General features: G+C 50.8%; 1 protein-coding gene across 1 annotated transcript; it reads right to left on the bottom strand.

Moving 5' to 3' along the window:
* Window positions 1-429: 429 nt before the first annotated feature.
* DHRS7C (dehydrogenase/reductase 7C) lies at window positions 430-10644 on the bottom strand. The gene is made up of 6 exons (XM_006217759.4): window positions 10491-10644; window positions 7765-7877; window positions 6179-6392; window positions 4128-4220; window positions 1583-1738; window positions 430-638 (listed from the first exon to the last, which is right to left on the bottom strand). Exons 1-6 carry the CDS (start codon window positions 10642-10644, stop codon window positions 430-432), a joined length of 939 nt encoding a protein of 312 aa, XP_006217821.1.
* Between the last annotated feature and the right edge of the window lie 2726 nt (window positions 10645-13370).

Below are 13370 nucleotides of genomic sequence, written 5' to 3'. Positions count from 1 at the left end.
CCAAGTCCAGCTTCTCTGGCTGGGGGCTGACCGGGCAGGTCACCCTTGTGTAAAACGGAAGGGGTTTTCTGAGTGAGTCCCTGGGCAGGCTGATGGCCACAGTGTGCGTGCGTGTGTGTGTGTGTGTGTGTGTGTGTGTGTGTGTTGGACCTGTTATGGTTCCTGTTTTCCTGCTCGGTTGTCACCCTATAGAGAAGCATCTGGAAATCTGTCCTAGGAATGTCTTGGCCCAGACGCCCAGCGGCCCCATGGGACCGGGCTGGCCTCCGAGCATCCCCACTTGGACGGAGTGAAGGTTGGGAGATGTCTCGTGCTGGGAGATGTCTCGTGCGGGGCAGTGGAGGTAGGCAGCGCCGAGAGGACAGAGGAGCCAGCACCGGCCAGGAAAGCCTTTATTCCCCTCGAGGTGACCGGTTTGCCCCCCTGCAGTTACCCCTCCTCCGGGACGCTGAGTTTCTCCTTCACCCCGCAGGCCACCACGGCAAAAAAGAACTCCGGGAAGAAGGTGCGGATGTACACAGCGGCCTTGGGGATGGGGTTGGCCATGAAGACCTCTTGCTTCTTCCGTCTCACCGTGCGCATCACCTCCTCCGCCACATCCACCGGGTGCACCCCGTAGGTCAGCTTCCTGAAAAAGACTGAAAAGCCCCAGGAGGGGGCGGGGCTTCTAGCCTCTGCAGGAGACGGAGGGGTCAGAGCCGAGGTGAGGAGTGTGTGGTGCTGGAGTCCCAGGCTTCCCGAGCCCTGGGGGAGGCACTTGACCCCCGTGCCTCAGCCTCCTCATCTGTAAAGTGGGTGCAGTTTCCTGCCCTATTAACTTCGCAGGGTGGTTGTGAGCCGTGGAAGGGATGAGAAAGAGCTTAGAAGAAGGGGCCAGATGTCTGAAGGGGCTGTGGTTTGTAACTGTTGCAGATTTGGGCTTGTCTGGAGCCCCTGGAAACCACTTGCCCACATCTTGGTTCATCCTGATTCCCTAATGAAGACAGAGCCTCAGGCAGAGTGGAGCTGCTCGGTTCAGAGCATTCTAGAATAGGAACAGTAGGTGCATTTACAGAGCACTCACGATGTGCTGGTTGCAGCTCCAAACCCTTTATGAGCTGGAACTTTTGGTCCTCCCAATGGCTACACAAGGTAGGTATTACCATCAGCCCTCATTTTCCAAAGGGGAAACTGGGGCAGAGGTGCAGGGAATTGCCCGTGGTCAGATGTGGAGTATGTGACAGAGACGAACTGCAGATGCAGGCAGGCAGCCTGGACTCTGTGCTGCTTCCTAGGGCACAGGGGCCGGGGGTTCTTAAAGACCAAATCCTGGCTCTTCCACGTGGGAGACTGAGCCCAGAGACCTGCAGTCATGTGGCCGAGGGCAGAGAGCCTGTGAGTGATGGAGCGCAGAGTCTGCTGGTTGCAAGTGAGGATTCCATCTACCTGGTGCCTCAGGGCTGAAGTTTGGGGGCCTCTCCCTGCCATTGGCTGGGTGCAGGGGTCCCATGGCCCCCAGTCTCATGCTTCGAGAACACCCTGCACCCCCACCCCTGGGAGCCCTCCCAGCCCCCGTCCCTCCAGCTTCCCTCTGAAAGCTCACATTTCCAAACGGAGGCCTCCCGGTTTCCTTGGCTGGGCGGAACGTGGTAGGACCGGATGAAAGTAGGGCTCACGGTGCTGACGACCACGTCGTATTCCTCCACCTCCGCCCGGAGGCAGTCGAAGAAGCCTAGTGCCGCGTGCTTTGAGGCGGCATCTGGAAGAGAAACCAGCCAGGAGGTGAACGCAAATCCCGGCCACGCTTCCCAGGGGGACGCTGGAGACGCACGTTCCTACAGACTCGGCTGAAAGAGGCCTCAAAAGTTACAGCCCTGCTCCTCACGCCATAGGGGAGGACAGAGCTGGGCAGACGCAGAGCTGGGGCTGAGTCCAATTTAACCACTTGTCCACAGCGTGACTTTGGGTCAGTGGCTAATTATTACCTCCAAGGCTCAGTTTTCTTATCTTTAAAATGGGCATAATATCACGCTTGCCAAATAAGAAAACGTATCTGAAACCCCTGGCACTAGCATGAGTTCTCATCCCTTCCCGGGAAGGCTGATTCCCCAAGGGAGAGTGATTTCTCCAAGGTCCTGAGGTCAGCGGGGTTAAGAATGCAGGTGCTGGGTGCCTCACCTGTAACCTGAGGACCTGGTGAGGCATAAATAGAGCGGAATATTACTGCTGTGAGTTTAGAACAAGATGAGATGTGTGAAACTCCTCACACAGTGCCCGCCTGGGAGACCCTCTGATAAATAGGCTGTACTTTCACAGTCACTCCCGTTTATAGCAGGGGCCCAGGGTAAGAGCATTGGCGAGCAGGAGTTCAGGGTTCAGTCCTACAAGACTGTCCCCCAACCCCGTTCAGGTTGATCACAAGCCCACATTGTCACCTGTACTTCTGACCAGCTGGCTGTATACTGGAGATTCCAATGGGCCTTTCCTTGGGTTCGGTTAATTTGCGAGAGTGGCTCACGGAACTCAGAGAAACCTTATACTTACTAGGTTATAGGTTTATTAGAAAAGGATATAACTCAGGAACAGCCAGATGGAAGAGATGAACAGGGCCAGTTATGGGGGAAGGGATCAGATCTTCCACGCCCCCGCGGAGTGTACCACTGTCCCCAAACCTCCGCGTGTTCACCAACCTAGAAGCTCTCTGAACCCCCTTTCCTGGGCTCTCAGGTGTCTGACACTCTTTACTGCACGTGTTTCCCCTAACAGACTGACAGCCCCAGGTCATGCCTGCCTTATCACTGCCCTTCACAGACCTAAACCTCTTCCCTCACCTCAGCCCATCAGAGACTTGTGCACAAGCCGATCAGGCACCTTGTGACCCGACCTTATAAAAGACCCCAACAACCAGCCCCCTCGTCTGTGTGGCCCGCAGTGGCCTATGGCAGTGTCCCCTGATAAACGTGTTTCTATGCTCATACTTTATCTCTGGTAAATTCTTTTACCAACCTGAGTGTCACCATGTCCTCATATGGGCGGCCCCGTTGTGTCACACAATGTTTGGTGGCCCCTATGTGGCTAGGACCCCAGGGGAGCCCTTTGGGCTTCTCTTTCTCCCCCTCCCCACAGGAGTCTCCCTCTGGCTTGATCGGATGCTCCTGGGAGGCCGTTAGGGTGGGCCCTAATCCAGCCTGACTGGTGTCCTTATAAGAAGAGGAGGGGACGGCAGGGCTGCACACAGAGGAGAGTCCATGTGGGGGCACAGGGAGAAGACGGCCGTCTGCAAGCCAAGGAGAGGGGCCTCAGGGAAAATCAAACCTCCTGGCACCTTGATCTTGGGCTTCCAGCCTCTGGAACTGTAAGAAAATCCGTTTCTGTTGTCTGAGCCATCCAGCGTGTGGTATTTCTTTACAGCAGCCCCAGCAGACTAAGTCAGGGGCCCCACCCATTCCTTGTTCGTCCCTCCCTTCTGCCCAGCAGACACTTCCCCAGCTCCTGTGTCGTGCGTGGTACTGTGGGCCGTAAAGAAACGTATGAGGCTTGCTCCCCACCCTCCCACATCCCACCTCATGGGTGGTGGGAGTGGCTCCACAATTTTCCCAGCTGGATCCCATGAACATGCACTGAGAAGCCCCACTCGCCCTCAGAACTTTTCGAGGACTGTCACTTTAGAATCCTCTCTGGCGCCTCTGCTGGGACTCTGCCCCTTTCCTTCTCTCCCTCCTCCCTCCTCAGAACCCTTCATCCATCTCCCGTTTCCAGATATGACACGCACCCCTCCTTTCTTTCCCGGTTGTAATCTTTCCTGTCCCTCAAGGGCATCTTTGCTGAGAAGGGGGCATCTGGGACTGCGCACCCACGTCAGGAGTGTGACCTTGATCTGGCACGGGTCCCGTTCAGCCAGGGCACGTCCTGGCCGCCTGTGGGACGCAGCTTCTGGGGGTGCGGGAGGAAGGCTTCTTTTTTATCTCCCGCAGTCACCTGAGTGCTGTAGGTGCTCAAAAATAGGAGCTGAAGGGAAGAAAGCAAAGCCAGCGGATGCCTCCATCCCTGGACCTCCTCCCCGATGCGGCCATACGCCTAGTCCCAGACACAACATCTCTTATAAGACATGTAACATAAGACGAAACATTTTTGCCTTAGCAACTTACAGGCGGTGCGGAACGGGATTCCCAGCTTCCCTTGGAGGTTATTCACTAGCACGATTTGGCCTGTCCTCCGGGAGATCATGTTGGGAAGCAGGGCTGGAAAAAGCACGGGGCAATGAGGCCCAGTTACAGATCTGAGAGCGAGGCAGGCAGCAGCATGCAGACCCCTTCCCCAGACCCCCTCCATCACCTGGGGCCCCGCTGCCCTCCTGGTAATTAGATCACAGTGAGATGCAGACGGAATGGACCCCGGCCATCATTTATCCAGTGTCTCCTAAGAGTGGGCTGGGCCCAACTGGTGAATTGCTGGGTGATTTTAAATGACCCATCCATGTGCACGAGGAGACACAGAAATGGAATGACGCAGATTTCAACAGTGAGAAAGGTAATCTCTCTTCAGGTCTCCTATTGCTTCTAGTACGAAGTCTCAGGGTGATTCCAATAGGTCTTCAGTTTATTTGTTTGGATTTTTTGTGGGAGGACGTAATTAATTTTATTTATTTATTTATTTTAATGGCGGTACTCGGGGTTGAACCCAGGACCTGGTGCATGCTAAGCACTCCCTCTGCCACTGAGCTATATCCTCACCTCTCTTCCAGTAGGTCTGTAACACCTCTCCTGCATGTGCTAAGCTTTTTTGAAAAAGGAAATACAGGTATGAACTACCATATATAAAATATAGAAACAACAAGGACCTACTGTATAGCACAGGGAACTATATTCAATATCTTGTCATGACACATAATGGAAAAGAATCTGAGAAAGAATATATATCTGTATAAATGAAGTCACTTTTCTGTATCCCTGAAACATTAGAAATCACCTATCCTCCAGTAAAAAATAAATTAAAAAAGTTTTTTAAGAAGAGAGGAAAGACCTCAGCACTTTGTCTTTGGAGAATTCACCATTTTGTTTTGATCTCAGATTTTCTTCTATTTATTGAGAGGGAAGATGGTTTTTAATTTATGGTGAAATTTCCCCTTAAACCGAATTCATTTACAAATGAGGAGATTTAGGGAAAGCTGTGAGGTAAGTAACGGTCCAGGTGGAATAGGGATGTGGCAGAAAGTCAAAGACTCAGGGTTGCATCCTTACTTCGATGCCAGGGTACCCTGTGCGCTCGGAGGCAGCGTGACTGACACACCTGGGCTGGCCTGCCGGCTGTGCCCTCGGGGACTGGGCTGGGCACCATTTTAGAAGCTCTGGGAAGTCATCTCTCTGCTCCAGATGCTTCTTTGCCTTCCTCTGCCGCAGGTCTCAGAAGCCCATTAGCAGTGAGATTCTGGCTGCAGAGAAGGGACAGCTCTACAACCAGGCTTTCTCAGCCTTTGCCAGGGCGCCCACTCCCTCACTGTAGACGTTCTCCCTGCTTATCATCTCCCTTTTGTGGTTCTGCTTTGATGAACTTTATTGGTGGTGGGGGGAGGGGGAGGGTTTAAACTCTTAGTTCGATTCCATGTCATCTCTAGGCACAACCCCTCCAGGCTTCAGACCTGCACTTGAACTTGGCAGTTAGAAATCTCCATACAGAAACCACCATCTGACCCTTAAAAGGGAGATATCCTCCTGCCTTCCCTGTTTCTGCAAAGGAATTGACAGGGCTCTGGGTCTCTTGTAGTTGGAGATAGACTCTTTTCTTCTTCATTACTGAGAACAGAATTTCTACCTTTGACCAACTGTCCTGGTTAGGAGCAGATCAACCACAAGGCTGATGTAGGAAGATTTGTGGAGGATGAAGACCACATCCAGAGATGTGGAATGGGACTGGAGGGGAGCCATGGGTATGAGGAAGCAAAGAGGAGTAAAGGGCGGGGCTTGGGGAGGGGGCCTCTCAGGGAGGGAGGGTGGAGTTTACCAGTAAGAGACTTTCACAGTCCCTTTGCTTTTATCAACATTTACAGTCAGTTGCTGAAAGCTTTCACCAAATAAGCAGGGATTTTTCTGAGGGGTGCTGGAGGCTCCATCCAGAATTGGACACCTGTCGGGTGACATAACAGAGCACTCTCCATTAGCCAGTGGCCCAAGAACCCACAGGAAGGTCAAACTCACGAGACCTTTGGTCAGTGTGATGGGCCCAAAGTAATTGGCGTCCATGATCTTTTTGTCGAGCTCCAGAGAAATCTTGTGGGCAGGCCCCTTCACCTTGACGCTGGCATTGTTGATAAGGATGTCCACACAGCCGTAGCAATCTAGGACCTCTTTGGCCACATCTTGGACACAGCTGATGTCCGAGAGATCCAAGAGGACCAGCTTCGGGGTGAATGTCTGCTGGACCAATGAGAGAATCAAGGCACGTGTGAGAACATCCCCACAGACCTGGGGGCCTTCAATCTAAGGGATACCCCTTTTGAAATTCAGAGCTCATGGAATGACTACAAAGAAAGGATGAGGAAGAAGCAGAGATGATTCTGGGAGGAAGGAAATTGATGGAGAAAATGCATTCTTGCGGACCAGAGCAACAACATTCCAGACATGCAAATGTGCAGTGAGAAGTCTGAACTTCAGGTCAGGGGGCCAGAACCAAGAAATCCAAATGGAGGCTGTGCACTGATTCCAGAGGTGATGTCATTACTTATAACAATTCTGAGCTCTTTTTTGGAAAATGCTTTCAAGCTGGCTTCCAAGCCACAAGAGAATCTGTCCAGTACTTTGTAACCACATTTTGTTTTTGACCAAAATCATACACTCAACACAATACCTTTGAAGCACCATCTATGTGCTGGGCATTGTGTTTGGCTTTTAACACTTTCTGTTGTCAAGATGCTCATGGTTTAGAAGAGGTATAGGTGAGAAAATTGATGATAAACGCAATCCCAGTGTGTGACAAACACTAGTCCTGAGATATGCCTTTCAAAAGAGGGCTCCCTGGTCAAGTTTATTTGAGAAACAGACTATTATATGTTCTTCCTGGATAAATATACACATATTTACATATCAAAGGCTCTGAAAAGTCCTGCAGTAAAGAAACGGTCAGACAAGCTTGGCCTAACTCAATATGTCCCACACAGTTGACCTCAGAACCTTGTTTTTACTACCTAATAACCAATAAATACCCAATAAGACCCCAAGAAACACATCTTGGAGAATGCCCTGCTGTCCTGTTTACCTCCTCAAGTACCAGGCTTAGTTCTAAATTAGTTGGGGCTATTTCCCAAACCAAATTCAACATCAAGGGCAAAGATTAAAAAAGAAAAATTTCTTTAACAATGCTCTGGAAATCCTTTGAAAAAGCCAGCCTTGGGCTCACCTCCTATATAACTTCATGGAAGGAGACATTTCCCTGATTTCTTGGAAGGAAATATTATTTGAAGTATTATTTTTAAAGAATCAGCCATAAGTGTTTATACCCAGAGTCCCCTATCTGTAACAAATTCTATCTTCTGGATCCTCTTTAAGTCTGACTTAAATAGGATGGAGGGTGGGGAGGCCCGAGGGCTGGAGAACACATTTTTGGAAGGGTGGGTGGTCAAAATGAGTCAACCACCAAACTGGCCGAGGTACCTGTGTCAAGATGAATGAGGCCACTGCCTTACATTCCCCCAAAGCAATCACCAAATTTCACCCAAGGAGCTGCTCGCCGACAGTCAACGCAGGCTAAGGACGCCAGGAGTTAGTCACGCCGGCCGCCGGAGGGCCTTACCTTACTGGGGTCCGCCACGCTGATCAGGGCATCATACAGGCTCTGCAGCCTCTCCCAGCTCTTCCCACACAGCACCAGCCTTGCCCCGCCGGTGTGGAACACCCGAGCACACTCTGTGGGGAGAAGGAGGGCAGACAGGGCACGCCGTGTGGATGACACCCCTGAGGGTGAGCCCCTCTCTCCACCAAGTGCAAGAATTCCAAGAATTCAGGTCTTGGAGCTGTGAGTTCCTTTAGAGTTCATTTCTTTCAGCTTCCTCTGGAATTTCTTTTTGTTTCCAGCCTCAATGTGGTGGCCTCCTGCGAAGGGCAGCTCATAGTGGCATAAAACAGCCCTTCCTCCATAGGAAAGTTCGTTTACTAGGACTTCCTTAAACTGGGCAGGAAAAGGACCCTGCCCAGCAAGCCCCCAGAAGCATCTGAACACATGCTGGGAGTTCCCTGTCGCTGGGAGCCTGGACCGAGGTCTGAGTCGCCCTGAGACATCTCATGGGCCCCCAATCCTCCCAGAGCACAGCGGGGAGATCTGAGGCTGCTCCGGGGGTTGGTCGGATTATTGAAGACCCCACAGTGGTCTTCAAGATCGTGAGTTGGCGCCCCTCACTGTTTTCTTGCCTTAAACTTGGGAAATGGAGCACTTGGGACTCGGAATTGCCGCGGTCAGCAGCATGCTCTGGCCAAGCATTTATTTAAGGTCACACCCGCCCAGCTTCTCAAGTTACTTTTAAATACTCGGACTTTATTTTTTTCTGCTTTGCCTTTCTTTCTAGGGTGAGCCCATGAGAGACTTAAAAAAAAGAGCAGTGGTAACATGACAGAGACTAGACCACGTTCCTCTGAAAATGCCATTTTGCTTCTGAGATGTATTTCCTAAATACCCGATTTGCACAATATTTAGCTCTAATAGAATGAGACTTACATAAAATAAATAAGACTATAAAACCAAATATACATCTGTCAGCAATAGATGGAACTTAAGTCCCATCTAGTAAGACAGGAAGTCAGGACGGTTAGAGAAGCTCTGAACAGCCCTCTGAAGATCCTGAGCAGGATGGAAGCGACATGTGGAGATCGCCCGCCCATCAGCAGCAGGATGCACCTGCCTTTCTTGCATCCGTGGTTCGGTCACCAAGAGAGTCCATATCCTGGGTACCAATCGAGAAACCCCCAGACACGCCACTAAAGGTAGTGTCTTTCTGTGAGCAGCCACGGAGCCCAGAAGCCAGCTCCTCGGGGGCCATCCAAGAGGGAGGAGCAATCGAGGTGGCAGGGAATTAAGGTGACGAAGGGGTCTCACGTTGGCAGCTGGCCTGTTGCTGGAAGGGCGTGTTCTGCTTAAAGAACAGGTTGCCGTGAACACTGACTCTGAGTGTCTCTGGGTGGGTGTCTCTGGTCCGTTTCCCCAGGGCACCCACTACTGTCAGTTGTCTTGTGTCTGGTTTGATTGGCAAATGCGTGTGCCCTGGCCGGTCCCTGTAGAGATGGAGTTTGTGGTCCCCATCTCCATCCCTTTTGAGCACTGAGTCTAATGATGCAGGATATCCTTCTTGGGAATTGCTTCTGGGGCCCACGTAGGGGCCACCCGGGAACCTAGTTTAACTGCCCTGCTCTTTGTCTTTTATCTCACGTGGTGAGCCCAAGCTGACCACTCACTGAAGGTGGGCTGCCAAGGAGGCACTGAGAGAATTCCCAGACGGGAGGTTGCAAATGTTCTCGTGATGGCGCGGCATGGTGGCGGGTGCCCAGCCTGCCCGCAGGCCTCTGTGGAAGGGCTGGTGCTCATCTTGGTACTCAGGATGTAGTGAACTCAGTGGACACCAGCTGAGTGACCTAATGAATATTTGGCTGGGGGGTTCTGCATTTGATTAAAAATAACAAAAACAACAGCAAGAATTGGACCCCAAGTATATGACGCACGGGGCTGCACTACCATTGTTGGGAATGAGAGAGTCAGAAGCTTACAACCTAAGAACAGTTACTATCTCTTATGTCACAGATGCCACAGAGGAAGGGCCCTCTGACACCATCTAATTCAGGAGTTCCAATGGTAAATGCCTTCAAGGCCAGGAGGTGATGATATGGTTGAGAGAATCCGAAGAGTGTGAGACAATAGGGATTAGTGGGGAGTGTGGTACACTGGTGTCTGCATGTCCTGCCTAGATCTGTTCATCCTTATCACCCTTACTAACACCTGAGTGCTGCCCACTGTAGCTCTAGGCACTGTTCTGAGTATTCTCCACCTATTAATTCATTTATTCATCACAACAACATTATGAGGCAGAGAGGACTGTATCCTTGCCTTCAGAGGAGAAATCCAAGGCTGAGCAGGGCGGCCCCCAGCTAGTAAGTGGTGGAGCCCAGACCAGATCCTAGCTCCCGAGTCTGGCCTTGTAACCAGTTCCCTGCCCCTGCGGAGGGCTTTGCATTTCAGAATTTCTGGAAACCCCATGACAGCAAAACAGACCATAACTGCAGACTGATTTTGGCCCTGCAGGCTGTGAGTTTGCAACCCCATGTATTCCAACCCCCTCAATTCTCAGGAGAGGAAGCTGCAGCCTCCGAGGGAGAAGACACTTGCTGCTTAATGCCAGATGGTAGGAGAGAACACAACCTTGACTGCCTTCCCCCGCCCCCCATTTCGTCCCAGCCGGCTCACCCGGATGCCACTCTGTCACTGCTTATCCTTCGGGGAGGGAGTCGGTACAAGTGGGGGTGATGCTGGCTTACCCTTGCCCAGTCCTGAGATGGCATCGGTGATCACCACCACCTTGTTCTGCACGGCTGACTTGGACCACAACCTGGACACCTCCTGGTAGATGAAGAGGAGGCCGCTGATTCCCAAGAGCAGCAGGGGCAGTGCGAGCATAGCTGTGACTCCCATCTTGTTCTGGGGGGAAATGACAAAAAAAAAAAAAAAGAAAGAAAAAGGAAAAAGAAAGGTGTTGGCTTTGCAAAGAGACGGGATCGGGACCTGGGGCGGGAGGGGCAGGCACACTCATGCACCAAGCCCCGAGCCCCCTCTCCAGGGAGCTCCCGGAGGGCTGCTCCAGCCCGCGTGCTAATCCCCAAATGGTCAGTGAAGAGGAAGTTACTCACCGTGTCTCTGAGTGCAAACGGAATCCGGGGGCCTGCCCTCCCAAAGGTTGATTGCAAGTTTAATTAAAATGGTTCTGCATTTTTTGGAAAGAAATCCTTGTGTTAAGGCCACTTGCTTGGGCCCTAATGACTATTTATAGCTCTTAGAGCACTAAAGGGCTTTCGGGGTAAATATAGTGTCTATTCTGATACCCAGGGACACATGCTGGCCGGGTCTGATTTCAGAGTCCCTGCCAAGCCATTTAAAGCTCTCCCGCATGCCTCACTATAAGAGGTTTCCACTGCAGTTCAGGGCTGAGCGTTAGGGATCGGGACCTGGGATTTCAGCACAACCATCCTCGCCTTCCCTTCCTGTAACCCTCGTATAAGGTAACTTCCAGGTAGCTCAGACCCGGCGTGGCAGGGAGCCGTCGGGCCATCGCTTTCTGGTTGGGGGTGAAAAGCACGGAAAATCCGTTAAGCAGAACAGAGCCTGTTGCGGAATGAACCACTTGGAGGTGTGACGTGAGCTACTGGAAAGAGTCGTTTGGGGAGCGTTTCTCTTTAGTCAAGTTCTTCCACGTCTCTGAGCCTTAGCCTCCTCACCTGTAAAATGGGCAGAACAGTCCGATCTTGCAGGACTTGTGGGAGAACAAAATAAGATACTGCATATCAATAACAGACTCCGCCCAATTAAGAATGCTAAGAATTTATCCCAAATGTTAAATATTTTAACTACTTGAGGAATCTCAATAGGATCAGAAACAGAGAGACATACCCAGCTAAAATCCAGTTCCAGTACTCAACCCATCAAAAAGCAGAAGAGAGATCATAAGGATGTCCTCATTTGTGTGGGGAGCATCACTGGGTTGACCAGGAGCCGGGGCAAGGAACAGTGCATGGGGGTGGGGACGGGGAAACTGCATTTCTTCCTTGGAAATTAAGGTGACCATGAACACTTTTTAATTATGTATAACAAACACGTACGTACGCACAGCACCCAGAACAGTTCCGGTCCATTGCTGTGCCTGATGGTTTCGGTTTCTCCCTTCTCTCTGGCAATGTTCCCTCAGTCTGGGTTGGTTTTCCTTGTTGCCTTCCCTTAATGCATGTCAGGACCCATTCCTGAGGATCCTGGACAGGGTTCAGAGGTGAAGGATGCCAGGGCTGAGTCAGGGAATGGATGTGCACATACTTGGAGAAACAGTAAACGGTTGGGTCAATACCATCTATTCACGGCCCGCTAGCCCCAGCCCATGCATGTTCTCTGGGCTGGAACGCAGGTCCTTCTTTTCTAGCCAGGGCCGCACTCATTCTGCTGCATAAAGCTGCTTCACTCCTGATCTTCCTTTAAAGGGCGAGTGTTTCTAGTCCACGGAGGCATTCATGCACAGGCGGCAGGGCTCTTGTAGACAGGGAAGCAAGGATGGGGCAGGGTGGTGGGTTGTTGGGCCAGCCTGACAGCTAAAAAATTAGCTGGAATATTCAGCCTTAAAAGGAAAGGAGATTCTGACACTTGCTACATGGATGCATCATGAGGACATTAGGCTGCGTGAAATAAGCCAGTTGCAGAAAGACAGATACTGAATGATTCTACTTCTGTGACGTACCCGGAGCAAACAGATGGAAAGTAGAATGATGGTTGCCAGGGGCTGGGGGGAGTGGGAGAATGGGCAGTTATTGTTTCCTGATGAAAAACCTTCCATTTGTCAAGGTGAAAAGAGTTCTGTGGGTGGATGGTGGTGATGGTTGCACAACAGTGTGAATGTCCTTCATGCTCACTGAGCTGTGCACTTAGAAATAGTTAAGATGGTAAGTTTTCTGTGCATTTTATCACCATAAAAAATTAGAAAAAAAATTTACCTGTTTTGAAAAGACAATCTCAATATGAAATGATGCCTTTCATCTAAAATGTGAATCTGTACAAGACACTTTCATGTGTAGTTTGTGGACACATCTTCGTGCAGTAAATGTGCACAAATGTGCAAGGCGTGGCTCCGATGGTGGTTACTTGTTGGAAGAGAGCAGGGAGGAAGAGATGGGGAGGAGGTGTGAGGCATTAGTTGAATCTTTTAGATTTCTTTTCTTTTCTTTCTGTTTTTTGATAAGAAAGATCGGTGGCAACCGTGACCAAGCATTTACTTCGGGTAAATCTGACCAGTGGATACATGCATGTCCCTTACACTATTTTATAATATTGAAGTATTTCCTAATTGAAAAGGGAAAATAAAATACTCACACAGAGAAACAGTGGGTCCTGACTGACATCCTTTTGATCTCATTTGACCGCCCCGATTCTTCCGTCTTCAAACTACTGTCTTCTCTCCTCCCACAATTTCATGGTGCAGAAGATGTCGCTCCTGCTTCATGTGACAACTTAAAAAAAAAATCCACCCTCCTTGTGAGAGGAGACGTGGACCCCTTGCCCCTAGCCTGGTTGGGGAAGGTCACTGAAGGTTGCTTTACACAAGAGGTTTGCTGTTCAGAACAGCTGACACCCTGGAATCCACCTTACCTGTTGGTGCAATAGAT

Source organism: Vicugna pacos, chromosome 16 (assembly GCF_048564905.1).
Source record: "Vicugna pacos chromosome 16, VicPac4, whole genome shotgun sequence".
Lineage (NCBI taxonomy): Eukaryota > Metazoa > Chordata > Mammalia > Artiodactyla > Camelidae > Vicugna > Vicugna pacos.
The sequence above is the reverse complement of the archived record's forward strand: the minus strand, read 5'-3'. Positions and strand labels throughout refer to the sequence as shown.

Bases quoted from the DNA above. Each gene is read 5' to 3' on its own strand.
- DHRS7C (XM_006217759.4), bottom strand. From the start codon at position 10,644: ATGGGAGTCACAGCTATGCTCGCACTGCCCCTGCTGCTCTTGGGAATC. The intron at 7,878-10,490 runs GTAAGCCAGCAT...TTCTCCCCACAG, and splicing joins CATCTCAGGACTGGGCAAGG to AGTGTGCTCGGGTGTTCCAC. The intron at 4,221-6,178 runs GTCTCGTGAGTT...TGCTTTTTCCAG, and splicing joins GCCCATCACACTGACCAAAG to CCCTGCTTCCCAACATGATC.